The sequence below is a fragment of the Echinops telfairi genome, unplaced genomic scaffold (genome assembly GCF_000313985.2).
Source record: "Echinops telfairi isolate 266 unplaced genomic scaffold, ASM31398v2 ScPeMD7_3533;HRSCAF=4204_0, whole genome shotgun sequence".
Taxonomy (NCBI): domain Eukaryota; kingdom Metazoa; phylum Chordata; class Mammalia; order Afrosoricida; family Tenrecidae; genus Echinops; species Echinops telfairi.
Window position 1 is genome coordinate 56733055 of NW_022107431.1, and position 27753 is coordinate 56760807.

Consider the following 27753-nt stretch of genomic DNA (forward strand, 5'->3'; position numbering starts at 1 on the left):
CACATTCCACCTTCAAATCTGCTTCATAGTATAGTGTCCGTGGTTTACTAGCAAAACTGGCGTGTGTATGCAGTAGGTTCTTCAAAAGCCAAAGGCCATGAAAGTTAGTTTTAGGTTTAATTTAAATTCTGACACGTTACTATTATTCTAGGGGAGAAAAGACATCTCAACTTCACCTATACTTTAGAGAGACTGTTTATTAAGCTGTAAACAGGACAGACACATCATCAGGATGAGGGAAGCCACAAAGGTAGCCCACGGTTCACAGAAGCACAGCCACTTAGATAGGACGAGGCAAACAAAAGGGAATTGTTCCAAAATCATGATTGGGGGAGTTCAATTCTGAACCAAGGAGATGCTTTGTTCCAAAGACCTTCTTAGTTTTACTACAGACATTTGCATTTGCAGAGCCTGAAAGTTACTCGAACATGAATGAATGAATGAATAATCTGTGAACTTTTTCAATAGCAATAATAATTTACAGGTGAAGGAGCACCGTGCTTACCTGAAATTTTAATTTGGATCATCTGAAAGTTTCTTTTGTGAGTTGTACCGAGAAGAGGGTATTAGCTTCATTTTGTAGTTGAGGGAAACCGCAGAACTACAGGAGTGGGAAAGGGATCGTGACTGAGAGACACTCACAGCTGAGGATTAGAAACGTTTACAAGACCGGCCTAGGACCCTCCAAGCCAAGTGGTCAGGCTAGGACCCCTCGTTGCTGCCATACAAGGGATTCCGACTCATTTCAACTCTACAAGACAGGGCAGAACTGCCTCTCTGGGTTTCTGAAATTGTAACTCTATGTGGGAGTTGAAAGCCTTTCTTCAGCAAAATGAAGAGTGCGTTCAAATGGCCTACCTTGTGTTTGGAAGCCCAGAGCACACCCAGGCAAGTCTCTGAAACAAGGCAGCTGCCGCTTCCTGGGCTGGTGAGGAGATGGGTAGCAATCCTCTGTCAAACACTCAAGGGTTAGACATTTCACACTGCTGCCTAAGGGTCGGAAGAACTCAATGGAGGCGGAATCTATATAGAGACTCAAAAATGGATTTAGGGCTCCCACCGTGAATCATTGATTCTGACTTACAATGGCCTTACAGCACAGAATAGAAATGCCCCTAGTGGTTTCCGAGGTTATAAATCTTTGTAGGAACAGAAAACTTCATCTCTCTCCCGCAGAGGAGGTAGTGGGTTTGAAAAGCCTGCCTTGTGGGTAACAGCCCAATGGGAAACTCACTCTACCAGCAAGACTCCGTCCTGTGAATGAGTTCACTGGCCAGCAAGCCATCTCGGTCTCCTAGGACAAGGAGAACCGCCCCTGTGGGTGTCCACAGCAGACCTGCAGGTGTAGTGAGTTACGTGTTCGGCTTCTGACTGCAAAGTCAGCCATTTGAAACCACAGTTGCTCCATGAGAGACATGTGGGACTTTCTTCTCCCATAAATCTTCAGTCTCCGAAACCCTGCTCGATTCTGCCCTGTGGGATTGCTACGGGTCAAGTACCAACAACTCAAAAGGCAGTGAGTTTATTTATTTTGGGGGTCAGTGGGGTGGGGGGGGGCTTCTGAAACTATCAATCGTTCTCCCTCTGAGCAGCTGGTGGTTTCAAACCGCTGACCTTGTGGTTAGCAGCCCAATGTGTAACCACCACACCAGCCGAGCTCATAGATGCTATGATCATTCTTTTCACTCAGTGGCAAACATTAAAAAATATATATAAATGCTGATTATTGGTTGGGGCATTTTCTTGTGTTGGTCTGAATACTTACAGCCCCATTTAGAAATGTTTTAATGTTAATAACAGCTTTCAAGCAAAGTATCAGACCTTGTTGTTTTGAAAAGTGACATTACCAATGATGAGACCCTTTAATCTGAACTTTTCGAAGACTTATTAAGACAGATGACAGTGACATAAAGTTGTATTGTTTTGCTTTGGTTTTCTGTTTGTTGTTATAGTAACTGAAAATAGAATTATAAGAGTTTCTTTAGATTTAAAAGTTTTTGTCTCACTATTCTGAGCCCTTCTTGTATGTTTTTTAAAAAATCATAAGTCCTTTCAGAATGTGCGAGATTTTCAGTTTTCCACTTTATTTCATGATGCTGTCTTGCTCTTTCAAAGTTCTACAATTTTGAGCTCAAAATTTCAAAATATACTGAAATTTAAAAACCTAAAAATGTAGTATAAAACATTTCTAATTCATAATTCTTCTGTTGTAATGAAAGGGTTATTTAAAAATTTTCTATTGTTTATTTTCTAACCATAAATTAATACAGTTTTGTAGTTAAAACACTACTTATGTACAACCAAAGAGAGACACATTCTGTTTCAACATCTACAGGAAAATAGATGAGAGATAGTACCCAGAACCTTCCATCCCACAGAAGACAGTTGGACATAACTACTTACTTGCATTTCATCCCAATTTCCCACCAGTGATATTAAATGATAAAAATAGTTACAAATTCATAGTGCAAAGAGAATGGAAAACAACATATGTCAATAATCTTTAAAAGATAGAAAATGAATGGAGAAATGACAAGTGAGTTAGCAGCATACCAAAAGGGGGAAAAAGCCTAGAACTTATGAACATGCAATATACAAATTTTGCCTATAAAACCCTCTGAAAGTCAAGGTATCAAAAAGGAGTGTGCAAGACTTTGGAGGCCTGGGTAAAGTCACACTCACTAGCATCAAGTCACTCCCAATGAGTGATCCTATCGGACAGAGAGGACTTCTCCTGTGGGTTTGGGAAGCTGCAGATCTTTACAGGAGTAAAAAGTCTCATCTTTATCCCAGTGATTGTCTGATGGGTTCAAACTGCTGACCTTGAAGTTAGCAGCTCAAAGTATAACCTGCATGGTTGCTATTGGCCAAATGTCTTAGCACAAGAGGGTGAAATTAAAATCTGCCAACGCTGAGCAAAAGCACCAGGCTCTGCCCACTTCAGTTCAAGAATGATGTCGTGTGGTGAATACTCCAGAAGAAGACTGGAACCACCACCTACGGAACCCAACCCAGTGCTGTGGAGTCCATTCCTGCAGCGTAGGACTGCCCCGCAGGTGACCTGTGGAGTGCATGGCGGGGTGGTTTTGAATTGCTGGCCTGGAGATTAGTGCCCAGCACAGAGCTCAAGATATGAACAGGACCCTAGACAGAGTCCAACAGATCCAGCATTTGAAAAGTTCTTCCCACTCCACATATGCGGACAGGAGCTAGCTGAACCACACACTTTGCATAGCAAGCAAATGATCAAGTATCGTTCCCTGTATTTGATTGAAATGATAAGAAGGAGATCACCAGCCTTTTAGTTAGGGCCCCATCTGGAAGTCATATGTAAAAGCAGACATAAGAGAAAGTTTTCATGGCTGTCCCTTCCAGAGGCTGTTTCTGCTGAGAATGATCTTTCCTGTCTTTGTTAGTTTACTTCATTTAGGGCTCTACTCAAAATCAAAATACTAAGAGCCTTCTTTTCTTACCATAATATCTAACCCCGAGTTCCTCAAATTTCTCAATCTAGTTCTTTAATTGATTCTTTTCATTACATCTGTTACTATTAGGCATTTTAACGTATGTGCATCTTTGTTACCCTTCTCCCCCATTCCTAAACGGACACTCATAATGACAGAGAGGTTGCCTATGAAAGAGAAACTGACAAATGATAAACAGTTCATTTGTATTGAGTAGATTCTGACCCAGCAACCCTATAGGACCAGGTAGAACTGCTTCTGTGTGGTTCTAAGGCTTTGAGACTCTTTTGGCTCAACTTGTAACTCACTAGACCCTAGGACTCACTATAGAACAAAAGAGACCCCTGATCATTTTAAGTATTTTAAATGTATTTCTCTATTTATTAACTTAGTGAGAATAAGTAACTTGGATAAAACAAAAACAATGTAGAAAATGTAGTTTGAACACATAGCATAATAATTCTGAGAAAATACATGGATTTAAGTCATAAATAAATTTTTTAATAGTTATAAAAGGCAACATTTCAAATGAAATAGAATCAATCCTGATTCATAGAGACCCCTAGGGTAGAAAGAAGTGCCCCTTTAGGTTTCCTAGTCTGTAAGTCTTTATGGGAAAGAAAGTCTAATCTTCCTCCTTCAAAAAAAGCAACAATTATGACAGATTAATTTCCCCTAAAAGAGCTATAACAGCACAGCGGGTTACACATTGGGCTGCTTACAGCCAGTTCAGCAGTTCGAAACCACCAGCTACTGCAACGCGGAACGTAAGGCTTGTACTCTCATAGAGACTTACAGTCTCAGAAGCCCACAGAGGCAGCAGCTCTATTATGTCCCTAAGGGCATTCTGAGTCTGAATGGACTCAGTGGCTTAGGGTGAATGAGAATTTATTCTAATAATTTCAAAATAGGGAGAATAGAACAAAGAGTTCAATTTAAGATTTGAAATATTTGGTAAATAAAATCTCCAAGAGAATAATGACCTACTACTAGAGGAACAATAAGAAAGTTAAGAGGCCAACCTGGAATTCAGATGTGTGGCCTACAGAATTCTTGCAGTCATAGAAACAGCTTTGTTGTTGTTGTTGTTTTTGTTAGGTGCCATTTAGTTGGTTCCAACCCATAGCGACCATATGCACCACAGAACAAAATACTGCACGGTCCTGTGGCATCCCCATAATTATTCCTATAGGAGAGTACATTGTTAATCCATCTCTTGAGGGGTTCCTCTTTTTTGCTGTCACCCCACTTTACCAAGCATGATGACCGTCTCCAAGGACTGGTCTCTTCTGACAATATATCAAGGGTATGTAAGTTGAAGCCTTGCCATTCTTGCCTCTAAGGATCACTCTGGCCATATTACTTCCAAGGCAGATGTTTGTTCCTTTAGCAGCTCAGGGTATTTTCCATATTCTTCTCCAGCACTACCATTTAAACGCAGCAATTCTTCTTCCGTCTTCCTTCCTATGTTAGACAGGGTTCTCTAGAGAAACAAAACCAGGACACTTATGATTTTATAAATATTTAGATGATAGATAGATAACATAAGAAATAAGCAATTAATCTATAGAGCAATACAAATGGCTCAGTGCAACTCACTTCTGTGAGACAGCGAATACACTGGCAGTCCTTCAAATCTTGAGGGCTGCGGGGTCGTCCTCTGTAGAGCAATTCCGGCTATCCGGCCACAGGCAGCAAACAGCAAGGCAGGTCACCAACAGTCAGCCAGATGACAGGGTCCGACAGTTTCCAGCTCAGGTGATGTATGCTCCAGTAGCATGGCAAAGCAGGTCTTGAAGGAATCTCAAACAACAGTGACATAGTCCATGGGTTAGGTGTCCCACAGGTAGTGTAGCTTGCAAATTGAGGCAGAGAACAAGGCAGCCGCACACTGGTCCGATGATCAAAGAGCAAGAGACAAGAAAGGCGAGGCTTGTGGAGCCATTTATTGCTCTGCCCTTCAATTAATCCCACATGTGTTCATTGTCAAGGTTGGCACAATAAACCTACCTATCACACTTATTCAATGTCCAACTTTCACATGCGTATGAAGCAATTGAAAATACCATGGCCTGAGTCAGGCATAGCCCAGTCCTCAAAGTAACATCCTTGCTTTTCAATACTCTAAAGAGGTCTTGTGCAGCAGATTTACCTTATGCGAAGTGTCTTTTGATTTCTTAACTACTGCTTCCATGAGCATTGATTGTGGATCCAAGCAAGAGGAAATACTTGACAACTTCAACCTCTTCTCCATGTATCATGATGGTACCCAGTGGTCCAGTTGTGAGGATTTTGTTCTTCCTGACATTAAATTGCCATCCATGTTGAAAGTTGCAATCCTTGATCTTCATCAGCAAGTGCTTCAAGCCCTCTTCCCTTTCATCAAGCAAGGTGTGTCATCTGCCTAACGAAGGATGTCAATAAGCCTTCCTCCTATCCTGATATCATACTCTTCTTTATATCCTCCATATGATCCCTTGATAGTGTGCTCCACAGCCAGCCCCTCACCTGTTTGTAGCTACTGATATTGAGCTTCCCCATTATGTCTTCCCACAGATGTAGTCCATTTGATTTCTGTGTATTCTATCTGAAGTTCGTATAGGCATTATAAGTGTTGCTGACAAAAAGTAGTTGCTATGAACAAATCATTGGCGATTGAAATACCAGTGGCATAGCTTCCAGCTTCACAGCAACATACAATCCACCACAGTCTGACAAACTTACAGACAAGTGGTGGATAGAAAAAATAAAGGGAAAGAAACAAAGATGCAGTGAAGAAGATTTTGTCAGACAAAAGAACGGGCTCTTGAATTGGGAGGTTCATGAAATGCTCTAAAACCAAAAGAGTAGTAGGGAGGGGACCCAGGCTATCAAGTCCCTGCTTCAAAGAGAACATTTGTATGTGGATTGATCTCAAAAACGTGATTTGAAACCAAACTAAGTTGAAATATGTTTCTGTTTTAAAAACTAAAAAAAAGCTCAGCATTTGATCTTATTAATGAATGTGTAAATATTTGCTAAAGCTATAAGAACTTTCATGAAATATTAATATTATGATGGAATGGCAACATCATTGTATGTGCATAAAATTTTATTAAAAAGTAATTTCCATGTTCATTGCAACATTACTCATACTAGCCTAAAGTGGAAGGCCAAGTGTTTAATCAAAAAATGAATGGATAAACAAAATATTATTTATATTGTACTAAAGCTTAAATTCTGAGAACTAGGTTTCCAGAAAGCTCAAGAGAACCACAAAAGCCCAAATTCAAGTTGCAGCCTCCATTAAGTTCTTTCTGATCTTTCACAGGAAAAGTGAACTCATCTTGCCTTCAGGCCAAGTGCATTAGAAAGTCGATCACCACCACTTCCCTTACAGACCCAGGGAGAGGCATTCTCGCCCACAGGCTTGCCTGGTGTGTCATGGATGGAGATCACCTTACCGGGGTCCCTCGTAGCCATGAGTCATGCCTCATTGCATTGTTCAGAGGGCCTGGACCAATATTGAAAGCTTTTCTGTCTAGTATAATGTAAGCATCCCACTCATGGTCTCATTCCCATTTCAGTACTCTTGTCAATCATGCAACGATTAAGGGAAGCTGGATTGTAGGAAGAAGAATGTGGCAACACGACTGGAGAAGGCTTACAGTCTGCGACATGCAGATGACACATAAAGGGAAAGTGAGGAGGACTTGAGGCACTTGCTGATGAAGATCAAGGGTCGCAGCCTTCAGTATGGATTACAACTCAATGTCAAGAAGACCAAAATCCTCACAACTGTATAGTAGGTAACATCATGATACATGGAGAAAAGGTTGAAGTTATCAAGGATTTCCTCATGCCTGGATCCACCATCACTGCATGTGGAAGCAGGAGTCCCGAGACAAGGCATGTATGGCACTGGGTAAAACTGTTGCCCAAGAACACTGTATCGTGTGTTGAAAAGCAAGGCTGTCACTGTGAGGACTAAGGTGCACCTGACCCAAACTATGGTATTTTCAGTTGCCGCATATGCTTGAGAAAGTCGAACTTTGAATAAGGAAGCCCAGAGAAGAGTCCATGCATTTGAATTGTGGTGCTGGGGAAGAATATTGAAAGTACCGTGGACTGACACTTCTGTTTGGGGAGGGCGAGATTTTGTCGTACAGACTTTGGCCACATGGTCGGAAGAGACCAGTCCCTAGAGCAGAACATCATGCTGGGAAAAGTAGAAGACCAGGGGGAAAGGAAGGGCCTCACTGAGGGGGGTTGCACAGTGGCTGCGACAATGGGCACAGGAAGAGTTGTGAGGGCGGCCCAGGACCGGCAGAGTACGGGTCTCTTGTGCATACGGTGACTATGAGTCACAACTGCTTGTGTGAAAGTTCCTGGCACCGCTCCCTTGGCCTGTTTAAGCCATCAGGTCTCTGGACACTGAGAAGCCATTGCCACCAGGTGAGACTAGGCACTCTCGCCCATGCTACGGGTGTCTTTGCCTCGTCTTCATCCTTAAAATCGTCATAAATGTTCTCTTTACGTTTTCTATGAGATGGAGAGCCTCTTTCGTACCCTAAAACAATCTGTACCGTGAAATAGTGTTTCTTCATAAAAATGGATGGAGCTTTCATACATGCTACAACATCATATTTTCTATAGCCCCATAAAGATGAACTAGATTTGACGAATATGTTGAGACAGTAGTGAGATTTGTAACTACTGTGGACTGCTGGAGGTGGGGACTGAGGAGTTAAGAGGTTAATGACTACAGAGTTTCTGTTTGGGATGATACAAAATTTTGAAAACAATAATGGTACCGATTGTACAATATTGTGAATGTGATTAATGCTATTAAATTAAAAACAAGGAAATGCTGAAAATCATAAATTTTATGTTGTGCATATTCTACCTCAATTTTTTAAAAATCACCTCAAGCAAATAAGCATTAAAATATTTAATAAATCTGGATGGTAAGAATGATGATATTGTAATAATTTATTTGATCCATCCCAATGCTTTTGAAATATTTCCCTTTTTAAAACAAATAGAGGCAACATGCAGAAATAAGTAGAATGGAATTATTATAAAATGCAAGAAAATATACTATGAGACTTTTGAACAGTATTACTAGATACTACAAGACAGTTCTGTTCAAGAAATGCCCACGCAATTCTTAGAGAAAATGATCTTCAACCCAGCAGTATATAGCCAGTTAAAATACCCATCAATTGTCTGAAAAGAGGCAAACACATCTGACAGAAAGCCGTTCTTTTTTCCTCAAAGCATCTAGTGTAGAACGTAGTTTTCAAAACAAGAGTGGACACTGAGTAGCAGAACTTTGTGACTGAGATCCAGGACCCTTGGGATTTAACTGGTGGCATAGTGCATTACACCCTGAGCTACTAACTACAAGGTCAGCGGTTCAAGGTTCGTTGGTCGCTCTGAGAGAGAAAGGTGGGAGCCTAAAAGGGCAGTTCTACTGTCTCCTGGGGGTCACTGTGAGCCAGCATTGACTGGGGGGCAATGGACTGGAATGGTGCTGCTGGTGGTGGTGGTGGTGGTGGTGGTGGTGTGTCTGGGTGGTTGAATGATGTGAAGTGAAGTTCTCTGACCCATCTGTGTATCCAGCACAGGGAGTCTGAAGGGAGCAAACGAAGATAGAATTCCAGGCCAGAGGACTCCAGGAAAAGGAAAAACAAATAGGCAAAAGGAAAAGGACCGTGAAGAAATTGATCTTAAATGTGTCCTTCAAGTTCTATTGGTCAGTTTAAGAAAAAGTAATAGTAGATATAATAGAAATATATGTCATAAAATTAAGTAGGAATTATTAACTCAGAAGAAAACAAAAAAAGTTACACAAGAAAGGAATTACAGTCATTCACTACTTGGCTCAGCCATAAAAATACTTATGCAGTCATAAATTTTCATAATATTTACATAACCAAATCTTGGAGAAAATTACTCAGAGTGATGGAGGAGAAGAGAGGAACATATTCAGTCTAAAAATGCTAATATATACCCCCCATAGTAGAATTCAATAGATAATCTTTACATGATGGATGCATAAGCATCAATATGAGGATAATATTTTCAAAATAAAAGTAAATACTTTTAGAAAACAAGTTTTAAAAATTAAAAGTAGATACCATTTAACAGGATAGTAGTAGGTGGATAAATGTGGTTAAGTGAGGCTACTTTTTTTAATATTAGATCTAGGGCAGCTGGAATTTTAAAACTATGTACACATAATTAATATTCTAGATAAAGATAAAACATAATATAAAAAGCAAAAAAGTGAATGTCTGATATAATAAAATTGCAGTAGTTATTATCCAGACAAAGGCACCTAGTTTATCTTTAGGAGTTTATTATTCCCTATATTAGAAAGAGAAATCGTGGTGAAGGGAAATTTCTTTAAAATGCTCTGCTATTCGTATCTCTGTAACTCCCACCACCTGAATTTATCCAGGCCTTTGAAGCTGCCACCCAAAAAGGTGTGTGAACCACTAGTAGATACTCTTGGTCAGTTTCCGTTGCCTTTTTCGTGGTTATAAGAGAATACTTCAGAAGCAAGACGAGTGAGAATTCCTGGGACCATAAAGGAAGACAAATGCCCAGCAGTGTACATTCAAAGTCCCTGTTTGAAGCGGTGGAGGCTGCAGACCAGATCCCATGCCACACAGATATCAGCAGCGGAGGCAAGGGGACCATGCGACAGAGCAGAGACTCTGAGGCAAAGGAGTGAGCTGGCTGGCTTCCTAGCCCAGTGAGGCAGAGGTTAAGAGCCGGAGAGGCTGAGGACCCGAGAGAGACTTGTTTGCTGGGTGAGAAGGGTCCATGCTGTGGACCAATGACTCATCCTTAGTGTTAGTGTATTAGGATCCTGACATGTGGTACCTCCCTAACTTCTCTAATAAAACCCCAAGATAGTGAGTATTGTCTGTGAGTTCTGTGTGAAGATTGCAACAGATATTTGAACTCAACAGAGAGGTACTGCCATGGGAAGAATGGCTGCTCTCTGAATAGGATGAAGAAGGCTGCAGAGTGAAGTCCTGTCTGACCTCTGTCTCCTGGCAATAGGCCTTGGGCTGGTAAGGAGTGGGACGCTCGCTCTCCCTTTGGAAGTCCGAGGAGGCCAGATGTGCTCTCAGGCCCTTTTCTCAGAAACTGAAGTCCCTTCAATGGTCTATTTAAAAAAAATGCAATTCTATGCCAACGTTCTTGAAATTTCTGAAAAATTTAAAAGTCACCCAATATACTGTCATTATTTCTATAATTATAGAATTGTAATTTTTCTATGTTTATAATACTCATTATATTAAAACGTAAGTGTTAGGAAAAGAAAAAATGTCACGGGGCCATGGTATGTGGCTTGCTTTGTGTTGGTGTGGTTTGGTTTTAATTTTGCCCTCTGTCTCTCCTTATTTGAGATAGTCAGCACTGTATTGAGTGTCCAAATGAGGCCCTTACTTGTGTTGCTGTTTCCTGGAATGCTCAATCTCATCTTTATTTCTTGGTTCTTTTTATTTGCCCTTGTCATCATGGTATGTGTACTTTAACATGATAAGACTTTTAAGAATTGAAATGCTTAGCAATATATCAATATCTCTGATCGCCCTTGCTATAATGCATAGCAAGCCAACCAATCTCAATGCTTATCTGAAACTGAATCTTCAGGTTGGCGAAGCAAACCTTCAGTGTGCCCAAGCCTTGAGAGTTTCCCAGGATGTGAGATTCCATTGTGAGATCTGTAGCAGTCTCAGGCATAGTGGGACAGGGACCTAGCTGAGCCAACTGTGTCTTACAACCAACAATCACATTCACACTGCCAGTGCTCCGGCCCCTGAATATTCATTAAAGTAGTTGTGGCTTGTCATGACTTCGGATGAGAGAGGCTGGTCTAAAAATTCTTCACGCCCTTGAGCTGTATACAGTAGGCGCTCCTAGGCCCTGTTCTCTCTGGTTTGTTCCAGGCCTGTCCGTCTTTAATCTCATTGATCACCCTTTCCTGGGTCTTCATAGGCTTCGGTGACATATACTGCTTAATGAAGTAGCTAAGTTATTACATGAGCAAGAGTCTGAGGGGGAAAAATCCTTTCTCATGACTGCCCCCACAAGTCTACTATAGTTCATCATGCTATCACTGAATACAATACATGGTAGTCATCTTAACTTTGTGGTTACTCTTACATAGTAAAAACAACAACAACAAAACAAACTGAACCCATTGTAGTTCCCCAATTCTGAAATTGGTGTTGTATTATTGTTGTCTGTATTCTGAAATTGGTGTTGTATTATTATACTCAGTCAGGCAAACTTCCAGGCATGGAATCCATAGATACAGAATTATCTGGTAAACTGGTAGTTTTCTGTACCTCCTATTGGCCTGTGGAATACAACAGGGGAAAGGAAAGCAAAACCCAAACCCCACCTTTCCAAATGTGAAGGTCAAAGTCAGTCATAATACACAAAAGGACTGATAGTCATAAAGTAATTCTGATCCTTGTAAATTGCCTTGTTACAGGAAACGGACCTTATCCTGACTTTCAATATTTCAATGCACCGATCTTGGTGGATGGAGAATGGACCAGGATGTACGGTGACGTCAGTGACACCTGCCCCAGATTGGGCCCCAGAAGACCATCGCTACATCACGGTCTCAGGGTGTTTTCTGGAATACCAGTACATAGAAGTGGCGCACAGTTCCCTGCAGATTGTCCTCGCAGTAAGTGTTCCCAGCCAACCACTTACTCTGTGCCTGGGGCAGTGCTGTTTCTGTGTGAGCTCAGTGCACGCCAAGTGTGGCCCCGCGCCTGATTCACGCCAGGTTGATCCATTTGTCAGATTAAACGTCACCATCCTCTGGACCGAATGTGCTGATGCTTTTTGACAATCAGCAAATAGATTTTGGCACCTTCAGCATTTTGCCTAGGAAGTTCAAGCCAAGATTTGATTAGTTTGGCTTTTAGTAGACTTTTCCAATGATTCCAGAGGGAAGATCAGAGTGTTTTCACAACATTCTCCAAAACCCAGTTTGGTTAGATCTCAATAGAATTACATATTTATTTATTGAACAGATATGCATATTTGTTCTGTTTTCTTTTTTTCTTTCTGGCTGGGTGGCTAGTGCTGGAAATCTCTTCTCTACTTCTCTCTTTCTTGGATTTTTCCCCCCATATCATTAGTGTCTCTCCCCTCTCCCCCCATCACCCATATTTTTAAAAATTCAGCTTTTCCATATATTGTACTTGTAGATCTCGATGTCCGTATTTTGCACAGTCCTGAGGTTATGTGCTAGGCTGCGAACTGCAAGGTCAGTCTCAGCCACAGGGGCAGAGCAGCCTGTGCTATGTGGTCACTATGCAGCAGCATCGACTCGATGACACTGAGTTTGGCTTTGGTTTTTATACAAATAAAGAACTCTCCCTTTCCCGGGAGGTGGCAGGGGTTATAAAGAACATATTTATATAGCATAAGTCTGTGTTATGTAAAATGCATTCTTTTACATTGTATCACTATGATAAAGAGACAATTAAGCGCAGCTCCTCCTCCAGAACAACTTTTACTAAGGCTTTAAGTGTTTGTGGGAAAATTCCATCATATGTTCATCTCATTTTCCATGAACTTTCTGAATGAATCCCTCTTGTATATAATCTTGTAGGATTTCAATAGTTAAGGTAACTTTTAACATGCATGTCTTCACTTATGCATTGACGGTCTTATAGATACAACTCAGCATGTATATTCCTGAAACTTTATGGAGATCTATAACTGGTGTGCACAAAATCCCCAAACTGAAAGCACTCACATAGAGTTGATTCTGACTCATAGAAACCCCTTCAGATGGAGTCAAAATGCCCTTTGGATTTACACGATGGTCAGTCTTTACAGGAGCAAACAGCCTCATCTTTGTCCCAGAGCACATCTGGTGGGTTTGAACTGTTGGTCTTGCCATTTATCATCCAATGCATGACATACAACACCACCAGCACACCTTGTGCAGAGTTAGCGACGACCCGTGATGCGAATAGAATAATCCTTTTACCTATTCTTCAGTGAATTATTGTGTTAGTGGGATTGTCTGGGGCAGTGGTTCTCAGCTTTCCTAATACCACGACCCTTTAATACAGTTCCTCATGTTGTGGTGACCCCCAACCATAACATTATTTTCATTGTGCCCGCCCGGCCTCCCAGCTCCCAGTTGCTGGAAGATGAAAGAGACCACACAAGGGACAGGGCCTTGGGACCCTGAGCCTCCCAGACCTGGCTGAGGCCCACGTTGCTCAAGCCCCAGGAGAGAGCACAGTCGTTGGCCCCCACCTCCTAGACCCCGACTCAAATCAGGTGGAGGGTTTGGGCCAGATCCCGGGAGAGGGACTCTAGTGCCAGCAAGATGCCTCCCTGTCCCTCAGCCCTCCTTGGATGCCTCAGCTAGTGAAGAAGAGGAGGAGGAAGAGGAGGAGGAGCATGAAGATGAAGAGGATGAAATGACATCATGGAAGCTGCCCCCCAGATGGGGTCAACTGGGAACTTCCCAGAGGCCCCCACCCTTCCCGTCTGAATCATCAAAAAGCCTGCTCACAAGCCGCTGCAGAGCTATTCGAGCCTTTCCGATGCTGCTCTACCCAAAAAGCACCTCACTGACATGCCACTGGAAACTTTGGGGGCATCACTGGGGCCGGCCGCGGGGCCTCGTGCACCCCAAGAACCATCTTTCACCCCAGGAAGGGGACGCTACACCACAGGCACCATCCCCCTGCTGTTGTTTTGACTCCCCCCAGGGGCCACCACCTCCCCTGCTGGGTCTGCTAGGTGCTCTCATGACTGAGGATGGTGTGAGGGGGTGCCCTCTGGGCCCCACATGGAAGAAGATGGGCTCAGGTGGACTTCAAAGTCTCCTCTGGACCCTGACTCAGACCTCCTCTCGTGTACTCTGCCCAATGGCTTTGGGGGCCCACCTGGTCCAGAAAGGGAGCATAGTTTGGCATCCCCTGATGCCAGCATCCTCATCAGCATTGTGTATAGCCTCGGGGACCATGTGGCCCAGGAGCTTTTTCAGGGCTCAGATTTGGGCACTGTGGAAGAGGCAGAGCGTCTTGGAGAGAAATCTGGCCAGCACAGCCCACTGAGAGAGGAGCACGTGACCTGTGTGCAGAGTATCTTAGATGAATTCCTCCAAACTTATGGCAGCCTCATTCCCCTCAGCACTGATGAGGTAGTAGAGAAGTTAGAGGACATTTTCCAGCAAGAGTTTTCTACACCTTCCAGGAAGGACCTAGTGCTGCAGCTGATCCAATCCTATCAGAGGATGCCAGGCAATGCCATAGTGAGGGGCTTCCGAGTGACCTATAAGTGGCATGTGCTGACCATGGATGACTTAGGGACCTTGTATGGACAGAATTGGCTCAATGACCAGGTGATGAACATATATGGAGATCTGGTCATGGACACAGTCCCAGAAAAGGTGCATTTCTTCAACAATTTCTTCTATGATAAACTCCGTACCAAGGGTTACGATGGGGTGAAAAGGTAGACCAAAAATGTAGACATCTTCAATAAAGAGCTTCTGCTAACCCCCATCCACCTGGAGGTGCATTGGTCTCTCATCTCTGTTGACATGAGGGGATGCACCATCACCGATTTTGACTCGCAGTGCACTCTAAACCATCGTTGTCCTAAGCATAGTGCCAAGTATCTACAAGCAGAGGCTTTGAAGAAAGACCAACTGGATTTCCACCAGGGCTGGAAAGGTTACTTCAAAATGAATGTGGCCAGGCAGAACAATGGTAGTAACTGTGGCGCCTTCATGTTGCAGTACTGCAAGCACCTGCCCTATCTCAGCCATTCAGCTTCACCCAGCAGGACATGCCCAAACTCCATTGGCAGATCTACAAGGAGCTGTGTCACTGCAGACTCACTGAGTGAGCCTGTTTAACCCCAGACCCGAGCCCTTTCACAGGCAAGGGAACACGGAAAAATTCTTCCTCACCAAGAAGCTCCCAGTTCCTTTCTTGCCTTTTCCCACCCAGTTCTTTTGGTTTTTCATATTTAATGTTTTTAATTCCTGTATTTCCCCCATCCCCTTTGAGAGACTATTTGTTGCTTTCTGATAAGCAGGGGACAGCCATGGTTATGCCTCTTTGTCCCTCTGTAAGGGAATGTGACCCTGGGGCCTTCATGGGGCAAGCGTCCCTCATCCATGTGCAAAGGCAGGAAAATATAAGTGCTGGGGAGGGGGGGCAAGCAAAAAGTATTACTGCCTGCCAGATCTTTGAACATTTTTTAATATATGTATGCCGTGGTCCTGCTCTGGTCAATAAAGGATCCTTTGGAGATAAAAAAAATTAATTAATTTCATTGCTACTTCATAACTGTAATTTTGCTACTGTTATGAATCAGGCGACCCCTGTGAAAGGGCCCTTCGATCCCCAAAGTGGTTGTGACCCACAGGTTGAGAACCGCTAGTCTAGAGAAACAAGACTAGTGATACTCACATATATATAAGAAATAACTTTATATCAAGAAGAACAATTGTATATTGAGAAAGCATCCCAGCCCAATCCAACTCAAGTCCATGGGTCCGATGCTAGCTGAAGCCCCCTGAGACTCACATGGTCGAAAGCTAATGATGTAGAAAGATAAGTGAGATGCAGGAAGACCACAAGCCAGTGAGCGGGCAGCCATGCGGATCCATGGCTGGTTGGAGCATGGCAGGCATCAGCAGCTCAGAGGTTGGTGCTAGGGTCAGCAACCACCTGGGCCCACCCCTGGAGGCAGACAGCGTCCCAGCAAGGATAAAAGCTAAGGACAGAAAAGGAGACATTGTCAGTGTCTCTCCTATAGAAAAAGCCACACCCTCAAGAGGTATCACCAGGCCACCACTTAATTGAACTCCATCCCACGTCCACACAGGTACCATCAGGTTGACATAACATCTGTCACAATTATTTGGGGAATAATATTAACTTGCAATTCTTAAAAACCAGTTCTTGGACAGAATGAGACCAATATTCAATTTTGGAGGCACTAAATATGCTAGAGCCTTCAAAAAGTTCATGAGAAAATGTAGTGAAACACTAATGTAATTTTTCTATGAACTATTTGCAAATCCCCTACTGGTGTATATGCATATATATATTGCATATATGTGTATATGCAATATATATATATGCATGTATATATATGTGTGTGTGAGAGAGAGATAGAGAAGGTTTAAGTTATTTGCACAGATTTATTAAACCCCACTGAAAAATAGAGCAAATGGGATTTTCTGAATTAAGCGTTTCATTCCTTACAAGAAATCGAGACTAACATACCACTTAAGACAGTCTTTTTAAATAAGTAAGAACCATCTGTAAAAGCAAGGCGGCTAAAGTGCACAGAAGATGGATGGAGCATCTCCAAGAACAGATGTGACCAATATTTCACGTGCTCCACTCTCACTTTTCCTTTCTACATTCCCCCTCCCTAAGTGGAGCAATACTGCAAGTGCACCTTCGCAGAGTGTGGTATGTCGACTTCTCCCCCTTCCACTATCATCCCTTCACAATGCAGAGTGAAACATCCAGGAGTGATGCTCCAACAGGGTACCCAGGCCTCATGGGGGAAATTCCAGCATGCATCCTGCCGTAGTGCTCGCTGCTGTTTGGGACTAAAAGTGTGGCCCAAGCTGAGCAGAAAACGTAACCATGCTCAACTAGACTTTATAAAGTCAACCCAAAAGGGCTTCTTTTGAAATCATTTGTAGCACCTACTTCTCTAACCCCACCCCCTGAACTCCCCTGTAAATGTTTGTTGTCACTTTTGATGCCTTCTGGTGTCATGAGTAATTGATAAGATAGCATCTCAATTACTCCTCCTCAAATAGCTCCTCTTTATCATATTTCCCAAATTGTCCCTTTGACAATCTAATGATCAGTTCATTCTGGCCCAGCCAACACTCCCTGAGTGTTTGTCCCCTGGTGACATCCAGACAAACAAAGACAGGGGCAGGCTCACTGAACTTGAGGGTGTCTTAGTCACATGTAGGCCAAAGTTCCCCAGCCAGGGTCCAAACCACGTGCAAATATACACATTTCAGAGACGTGATAACGACAGCAAATATAGCCTTGCTCAACTTAAAGCCTAGCCCTGGCCTCTTAGTAACAGCCTGCCCCTATCAGCACTCTCTTTTCTCACTGTTTTCACCCGAGGCTTTGAACCGGCCTTCTCTTCCAGCAGATCTGGCTTAGGTCTGCGCTCATCAACTGCTGTTCTTCCAGCCACTGGTGTTGGTTATCTCCAAATCTCTCTAGCGCCTCTTTTCTGCCCTCCCTCAGCCTTCCTGCACAGCTTCCTGACCCCTGCCACATCTGTTACAGTTGTTCGGGTTTCTGCCAATCAACTCCTGGCCGGTTTTTAAATTAGCATTCACAAAGTCCACATTTGCATTACACATACATAAGCTATCTCCCATCTATGGCCCAAGGAAGACAAGTATAATATCTGTGTAATTGGGAAGAGGGTCTGTTAATCATACAGCCTCCAGCCGAGCAGAAAGGACTGCCAGAAGCCCATAATGATGAGCCAGGTGTGAGATTTTGAGTCTTCCCCCTGCCAGTAGCCACGTACCTCGAGATGGATGGTATCAGATATCTCACACAAAAGGAAGATACAGGTGTGCGCAGTTTTAATAAAAGCCAAAACTAAATATAGATATAGATATATGATATCGCCACTTGCAAACTAGATAAAAAAGATATGCACGGGGAAAGGATGGAGATCGACCAGGGAGATGGTGGTTTTACAAACGACTAATCCGATTTCTTCAAATGCAGTATGATTGGGGCTGCATGCTTTGCAAATTTGTTCACAAAGAATTAAATCTCTGTTTCACAGCCCTGGGAGAGTGTCAGAGGAGATCAAAAGCTGCTTCTCAGAGGCCTGAGCTGGTCAATAGGGAGGATGGGACTTCTCACCCTAAATTTATCTTTAAACCGAGGTTAGGAAATTGGTTTGAACCTAGGTGCCAGCACCATCTGATGGTCAGAGATTCCTGCAGTCCGGGAGTTCAGTTAGTCAGTGGCAAAAAAAATGCCTAAATTGATTAGCTGCATCTCCCTTGAATGAGCGGGCAAGAGATGTCTATGGACTGCACTCATTATTTTTCTCCGCCTGGGAAAACACAATGAAAAGGGAGCAGGTTTACAAAGAATGGTGATTCAAATGGGATACCCATGTTTGATTTCCACCACCTGTCAGTGGAGGCGTGCACGCTTCAGGGACAAACTAAAAAGAAACACTTGGCATGTCTCAGGAAAACCCGCCAGGAGAGACATCATGGCCCACAATGGCCCCATCTGTAGCCAATCACAAAGAACCAGGCCCTGATTGGTCCTGCTGTGCTGGGGGTCAGCGTGAGTTGGGGACGATTTGATGGCTGCGAACAAAGACCATAGTAAGAAGTGTACGAAGAAGTGCCCACAAAGGAAACCTTAGAGCGGTGGTTCTCCATCTTCCTCATGCCACGAACCCTTTCCTACAGTTCCTCATGTGGTGGTGACCCCCAGCCATGACATTAATTTCGTTGATACTTCATAACTGCCATTTGCTACTGTTATGAATTGGGCGACCCCTGTGAAAGGGTCCTTTGACGACCAAAGGGGTCACGACCCACAGGTTGAGAACTGCTGCCTTAGCAGATTGAAAACTCTATTGCTAACACTGAACTATCAGAGGGGACATCTAAAAGTTTGTGGGAAATGATATTAAAAGATAAAGGCATTTTCCGAGGAAATTTAGAAGCCCCCTTGTAGATGTTAAAAATCTAAGTTGCCTCCCAAAAAACTCCTGGAAAGAAAAAGAAAAACCCTATCCCTCCTTTCTCTAGTGAGCTCCAAAATTCAAAAATCTCCAAGTGTGATCTGAGAGTAACCCGTGCAGTGGAAATATCTTTTGTTTCCCTTTATTTCCGTATCCCTCCTTCACTCCTGGCACACGAACGGATTCATAGCAGGTGGAGTTTTTTAAAGGAGAAGAACAAAGAACAGTGGGAAAAATGTAAATAAACATAATATTTGCTTCATCTGCTTAAGGAATCTGGGAAACCTTGTACCAATTAATAAGGATGTCAAATAGGATTGGAGGGAAGGTTCCCGTGCCTGACGCACGGTTCACAGCTAAACCACGTTGCCACCTGGCAAGTTCTTCACTCAGTGAATTGGATTAAATGATTTAGAAATGTGTGTATTGTAAAGTGCATGAAATGATGGAAGTCATTGTTCAGTAAATTGTGGTTTACAAAAAGACTAGATATAATATATGCTTTTGATCTTTGAAGCCAGGGTTGTTTCCAAATTATCCCCAGTAATAAGTCGTTTATCAGCTGGTCTATTGATTTGGAGTGGGGGTGGGGATGACATGCCACTATTTCTGGGGAGACAGTTATGCGGAGCCAAGGCATGGGTCTTTTTGCTTACATTTTACTTTGTTCCTCTTGAAATCTAGAGATATTTTTATTTGCCTAATTTTAATTGTCAAAAATTTAGGTCCTGACTTCCAGGTGACATAGAATATTTTCTATGGAAATGGGAAATATTGAACCCAGGTTGTGACTTTACATCATATAAAAGAGGGGATTGGAAAAATGCAATCAACTCATACCCAGCTATTTCTTACTTCATTCAGATATGGTTGACATGTAGATATTCTTCAATACGTTTATTGGAACTAAAAAATGAAGGCAGGCTATTTCAGATAAAAAGTAAGTTTGATTTAGTTGATTGATTTTGCACGGAAAATTGATTTAATCATTTAATTTTATAAGAGTTTTCCATTTATGTTATGTTATTGATTTTGCCATTTTCCATAAGTGAAATTGGCCAGCTCTGCAGCTGCACATTTTGAAAATATATATACTTACAGCACAAAATTAAACCATTTTGTTTAAAATAATCTTCCAACAAATATACACTGAAATTAAATATTGTTCTAATTTTACCATACAAGAGGCTTCTAAAAGGAAGAGTCAGAGATATAATTGATAGTCTATTTTATAAATAATTTTTGGAATACTTCTCAGAATTGCCTTGACATGCAAATTTCCAATTGTTTCCTTCCATTAACCTTTAAATAAAATCTAGTAATTTGTCATTTTAAACTATGTCATGACACACTTTTATTGAGTGCAGTATAAAACTCATAATAGGTTAAAATAACTCAGTAATGTCAGTCTAACAACCAGTATTCAAAGTTAATTCATTTATTTAGAGAGACAGATTTTCAGTGCTTAAACCTAATAAACCAAACCAGGTGGAGAATGAAAGCTAAACTTTATCCTATGTTAGTGTTCGTAGAAAATATATCTCCACTGCATTTTTATTTTCACACCTAGTAGCTGTGTCAGCATTTGTAATAGTTGATGTTGTTTTGATTAATTGTGCATAAATAATAGTTATAACAATAATCAATAAGAACTAAATTTTTAACACATTACGTGTGGTACTTGATGGTCACAAGAAAAAAATTATACATATACATAGCAGTTGTTGATGAGAAGTTTGATATAATGAGAAATCAAAACTTGTAAGTAAAAAATATATGTTTAGCATAATTCTGTGGAGGCAGTGAAGTAGAACTTAAAGCACCAAAGGAAAAGGAGCCAAATCAAATTTATGATTGTTAATAAAGAATATGTTCATCTTTCTTTAATCAAAAAAGGTGATCTCAAATCTCAATAATATTCAAATTTCATTAAATATATAAAGAAGTTATGTGCCAGAAGAAGCCAGCTCCTAGCACAATCACTATGGGTTTGGTAGGCGCAATTGTACAGCGATAATAAGTAAATATTATAGTAAAGTTATAGAGAGCATGAGAGATAAAAGAGATATATAGAAATAAATGGAGTCAGACACATATTATGGTAGCATGCTCACCTCAGCCCCGCTTGGTGGTCCACGTGGAGGGAGTGAGAGAGAGCTTTAATGTTCCCCAAGCTTTTATACTCTCCCAAGCCCCCACATTACAGGTGAAGACATACGTCACAGGAAAGGGTTGTGCTACAGGTATTACAGTGAATGGGAGGAGGTGATTTAGGGACATATGCACTACAGAAGGAGAAGGGATTGGGGGTGTAATGCGGCAAGATAGGCGGCAAGATAGGTGGATCCTAGATTTCTGGTAACAGCTTAACTTGATTTTGGGTCTTCATAGGAACCATTATTAGTTGGGTGTGAACTCCGCCCACAGGAATCAAACTAATGGCCTTTGGCTCCAGAGAGAGGTAATCCATTGTCTCCAGCAGCAGGGAGTAGGCCCAGCCCTGCTGTGGGATGAGACAGCAGTCTGGCAGCAAGGATCTGACTTCTCCCCACAGTTATGTAACTATTCTCTTTAAAATCTGTTAATGTGTATAACATGCCAAAACAAATCAGGATTTTGCAATCATTTTAATAAATATCAAATGTGAATTCCAAATGTAGATATTTTTTAAGTGAAGCATTTATACAAATTATATGATATATATGATATATAGGAGGAGAAGTATTTGACGGCCACTACTCTAACACAGTGGAATTCAGTATTGCTTGCGCACACCACTTACCATGTTAGGGGAGGAGAATCATTTAACAAGGGTCTTCAAGCCAAAGTCTCTAACTCCCACCAAATGATCTTTGCCTGCATAGGGCTGGTAAGAGAGTGGGGGAAGATATTGAGTGGATTCATCTGTGAGTAACAGAGAATGCTAGTGGAAACTACACAGCCATAAACATGGCCTACTTCTGGAAATTTTGTTTCAGTGGGGCTGAAGTTTATTTCACTACTTGTTATCAATCTGCTTACTTGTTATCAATCTGCTTACAACTCTCAGTAACCCAAGAGGACAGAGTAGAACTGCCCAGTAGTGATTTCAAGTCTACAGATCATGAACAAAGCCAACTGTCACTTCTTTCTCCCATGGAGTAGGCTGGGGGCTTCAAACCATTGACCTTTTAGTTGACAGCTGTGTGCTTAGCCACTGTACCACTAGGGCTTGAAACACTGCTATTAAGTAGATTCTGACCCACAGTGACCTTATATATGTTTTCTAAAACTCTGACTCCTTCAGGGAAATAGCCTCATCTTTCTCCTATGAACCTACTAGAAGATTTGAACCATTGATCTTGGGGTTAGCAGTCTAATACTTACCTCACCATCCCAGTAGGACTTAGGTACATATAAGTTTCAGAATTCTCATTAGAAATATTAGTGTCTTTCTTTTCTCTTCCCTATCGATCCCATTAATGCCCTAAAGTATTCAGCAATAACTTTGGTTAGCAAAGCGATTGGTCAAATGACACCATAGCGCTATGCTCCATCAACATTTTTCTAGGCCTCGAATGGCATTTCCATTCCATGAATGAGGACTAGTTACCAACAACTGATGAACCTGAGTACCTTACATGTGGCCTTCTGTGTTTTTACCATAAATAATGAGTTGATCTAGAGCAGGATAGGAAACCTGAACATTAGTCCAAAATCACTGCCAAAGACCTGCAACATTTGCCTTCTTAGAACGAACATACGTGTTGCATGTGATGAGGAAAGGACAGATGATAAACACTCAAACCTTTTCTAGATACTGAGAATGCTCACGTGTTTCTATTATTATTAGACATGCTATTCACTTGTGTAGTGGTTATGCATTGGGCTGCAATCTGTATGGTCGGCAGTTCGAAACCACTAGCCACTGAGGGAGAGAGACCAGGTTTTCTACTCCCACAAACAGTTACAATCCGGGAAACCCAGGGAGGGGCAGGGTCCCCGTGAGTTGGCGTCGACGGGCTGGCAGTGAATTGGTTCCAATTCTAATTCATCGGGCACTCAAATACACACATCATCTTGTCCAAAGATAGAACCCCAAAATAGATACATTAATGACAACTGTGATTTGTCTTTCTGGGACATCAGAACGGTTTATAAACATACTCACAAAAATATGGGGAAAGGACAGAATATAGTGTCGGCAACAGAGGTCTTCAGTTGCTGTTGAGTGTATCGCAGTTCCTGTCAACTCTGTAGGACAGAGGAGAAGTTCCCCCGAGGGTTTCTCGGGCTGGGCTCCTGACTGAAACCCTGCCATCTTTTCTCCCGCAGAGTAGCCGATGTGTCCCACCCACTCATCTTGCATTTGGGAGCCAAGTCCTGTGCCACTCGGGCCCCTGTCCTAATGATAGGTTGGCTGAAATCAAAGAAGCAGCATGTTACATAGACTCCAGAGTGGACATTGGAGCGCTCGAAATACATATATATATAAGCAACATTTCATAAACGAATTTTAGAGCTCAAAGCTGAAGTTAGACTAGCATAAAAGAAATGTTATGATTGATTGTTACCTCAGAAATGAATACATGTTAGTCTTTCTAACCTACTAACCTCTAATCCGTTGGAACAATGGCGAAGTCTGGGCAATAGAAAAATCACCAACCCTTCAGAGTACAATGTGTTGCTGTCTCTTCCACAAGTGTTGATCATATTTTGGTTAAGAGAAATCCTTAACTATTAGACAGTGTCCTTTATTCTTCCCTTATTCCTAAAGGTCGCCCTCACATTGGTGAATGGTCTTTGAGTCCATCAACAAGAAGAGTTCAAGAACTTAAATAACTTCTAAAGTCAAATTAGTTATGAGATTTTATTGCATTTAATATTCTCTGGTATTCCTTATATTCAAATTCAGAAATATAAATTAAAATAGTCACTGTCTGGAAGTGACAATCATTAAGTCTTATATCCAGTTGTACAATAAACTACTTCATAATTATGAACTAAATTAGATAGTATTCAAAGATTGCCTTGTAAGCAATAAAGGTGGGATTATTTTCTCCGTTCAGTTTCTTAACACTACTAAGTTGGAATACCATCATGTTTTCAGACTAACCCACAGTGATGTGATAAATGAACTAAATTCTATGACATTTACTTACTCCCTGGATGCAACTGTGATTTTTCAACTCAATAGGATACTATTTAATGACTGCAGCAATAACCTATATAGGAGTAACCTTTATCCCATATCAACTATTATCATTAGTGTACAATACCTGCTTTTGTGTATAATGTTCGAAGTGTTTCCTTACCCTATGAATCTAATATGATATTTATCAATGAGAATTCTTGGAATAATCATTGGATAAAAATTTCAATACATTTAAGATAATAAGTCTATTAATTATCAGCTGTAATAAATTATCAATTGTTTTTCTTCAATAATATGTGATAGCGGAAATTGTCTGAATAAAGGCGTGAACCCATATACTTCTATTTATATTCATGATATGCTGCTAGTTTCATGATGAAATAAGTAAAGTATGTAAACATATATTAAAATATAATTTTTTGAAAAATGAAATTGTTGACCTTGGACAAAAAACTAAGGTCTTTTTTTGCAATGTAAAATATTATCTCTTATGAACCTTTCTTGATTAATTGCTGTGATACAAAATTCTCATGATACGAGTCCTTTATGGCAATTTCCTCTTCACTGTATCTTCAAAACACAGTAACAAACAGTAGAATAATAATCGTGTGCTGTGTTAGTGTTTTCAAATAGGCATTCTCAAAGGAAGGATGTAAAGATGATTTATAACGACAGCTGTAATATGAGGGATAATTTATTGTTTGGCATGTTATACTTCAGTGAAAAAAGAACAAAAATATGGGTAAGCACACTTAAGTTAAATAATGTTTATACAGTAGAATAAGAGCCATCTGTAACAGTACTTCTGTTTTTTTGCTTTTAACCATCCTATAAATAGGATTTTAAATTCTACAATTCAGCCCACACATTCATTTGTACAACACAGTATATAATTCCTAGTCCTCACTATTCTGCTGTCTATTCGTCTCTTTATATCAACCTGCCTGAGCCTTTCTCTGCCATTTGTCACAACTGTCTTCCACTGTGTCAGTCAAATTTCTCTTAAGCAGGGACCCTGAGACTCAAGACCACAACTTTCACACACCTATGTTTACAGTCTATTATCTTCTAACTTAATTCATAATATGACACTTTATTATGATCATTGAGGTAGTTAAGCATTTTGGTGGCAGAACAGGTAAGCACATGTCTGCTGACAGATTGGATGGAACCCACAAAGTGAGAAAGACCTTACAGTGGGGTCCCCTAAAGGTTAGCGGCTAGGAAACTCTAGATGGCAGTTCTCTTGTGCCACATGGGTTGTGGTGAGTTGAAATCAACTTGATGGTACCTAGCAACAACACTATTATATACCATTTTGGTTAATGCAAATATAATGGGTCCAAAATCATGTCAATTCATTACAATCAATTATAGAAGCCATCGATGTTAGGGCTTTTGATTTTCTTTCTTGTTATGTTTTGTAGTGTATGGATTGCTCTACTCTCCTTCCCTGTCTCTCAAGTGTGATCCACTCCTTATCTGAATCTCTGTAGATGGCCTCACAGTAGTCACGCTGTCTCCTCCTAGCTCCTTATTTTATTTATTTCTGCAGCACAGAGTTATAGGTTGACGGTTTCATTTGACTTTTATAGATTATAATTGCTTTAATTTTATATAAGGAAATGCCATATTTTGGTCATGTTAATCCAAATTACTATAATATTTTTAATTCCATGATTCCACAAGATTGGAGAAGCCCCTTGGATATCATTAAAACACATTTTAAGTGAATCTTGACTCTAATTCAGAGCAAAGTTCTATGTCAGTGTCTCAACTGTTGTTTCATGTATTGTCAGCAGTGTGCTAATTTCAAAATTTCAGTAAACCTGTGTTTCTAAAATTAAAAAGATTAGTACAAAGTTGTCAAGTAAAGTCTTATATTAAAAATATATTAAAAGCCCAGATATCTAGAAGTATCCAGAGTAAAACAAATGTATAAAACTAAAAATTAAAAAGCAGATATATGAATTTGTGACAAAGACAGTTATAATGTGTAAGGTCATAGTGGAGCTAAAGATCTTACCAAAGGAGGGAGATCCCAACAATGAGGGAGGCAGGGGAAGACAACAGAAGGAGTCCCAGAGTTCAAGGTAACAGAGACGGGATGGGTTTCCTTGTTTGTGTATAGCGACCCTATCACAGACAGCACTGTGCTTCCATGTCCACTTGGCCAGTGAATGCAACGCCATTCCTCATGAACCCATCTTCTGACATAGGAAACCATGGGAGCTCAGAATTCAAAATGGCCATCACCAACCCATTTCAGCTCACTAACTCCTAGAATATCGTTCTTTAAGCACTCCGTTTCATTTTTGATGATTTAATATTCTTAGTTTCATACTTCCTACATTCCAAGTTCCAATTATTAATAGGTGTTTTCAACTGTTCCTTCTCATTTTGTGTTGGGTCTCATTACAAATGAAGAGCCCAAAAGCTTGACCCGTGAGGGCTTTACTCTATGCATGGCATTGTGGCCGACAATTGACAGTCATACATCTATAAGCTCCCTGCTAGCGAGCCAGTGCTAACTCAGTGCCGCCCCGATGGGTTTCCGACACTGTGATGGTTTCAGGGGAGTAGAAAGCCCAGTCTTTCTTCTACTAGGTCTATAAGGGGAAGACTTAAATTAGTGAGGTCTGCAAGCCTTAGAGGAATCAAGCTCTACCTCACAGAGACCAGCCTTGCGCTGATTCTGCTAAAGCACATGATTCATGTACACATACCCACACACATATGTAGTAGAGAAATAAGAACCACCACAGGAAAAATACATCCACACCCAAGTTCATCACAACATTATTCATAGTAGAAAAAGATGGAAACAGCCTACATTCCCACCAACAAGTGGATGGATAAGCAAACCATGGTACAAACACACAATGTGAAGCTACGCAATGTTAAAGAATAATTAGAATCCACAAAACATCTCACCACAGAAATACATCCAGAGAACATTACGCTGAATAAGGGAAGTTGATCACAAAAGGACATAGATTGCATAAGCCCACGTTTAAAAAAAAATAAGAACAGTTTTGTGCTCAGAAAGCATATTCTGTTTGTTACCAAGGATGTAAAAGGAATGGAAAATCACTAAACTTCACTAACTAAATAGTGGATGTGTCCTAACTTAGGTGAGGAGACAGGCAATTCACCATAAGAAGATGTCAGCACAGCGTGATGCAGGCAAAGAAGACAGTGAGTGCACTAGCACAAAAGATGCATTGCCATGATCAAGGGGAACGTAACAAAGAGGAAGTGCTGAAATCCTGGTGGGGACTGAGCATGATAGTGAGACAGGAGGAGAATCAATGGAAATAGAGGAAAGAGCTGGGAGGCAAAGGGTATTTATAGAGCTCTAGATAAAGACATGTACAT

At 41.2% G+C, this 27753-nt stretch overlaps 1 protein-coding gene and 1 pseudogene across 1 annotated transcript in view; both read left to right on the plus strand.

Moving 5' to 3' along the window:
• The window catches only part of NKAIN2 (sodium/potassium transporting ATPase interacting 2), a 1260554-nt gene that overhangs the window by 1004240 nt on the left and 228561 nt on the right, over positions 1–27753 (plus strand). The window contains exon 4 of the mRNA XM_030886723.2: positions 11965–12165. Within this exon, the coding sequence (XP_030742583.2) occupies positions 11965–12165 (201 nt within the window). The remainder of the gene's footprint in view (positions 1–11964; positions 12166–27753) is intronic.
• Positions 13652–17072, plus strand: LOC105978538 (annotated as a pseudogene).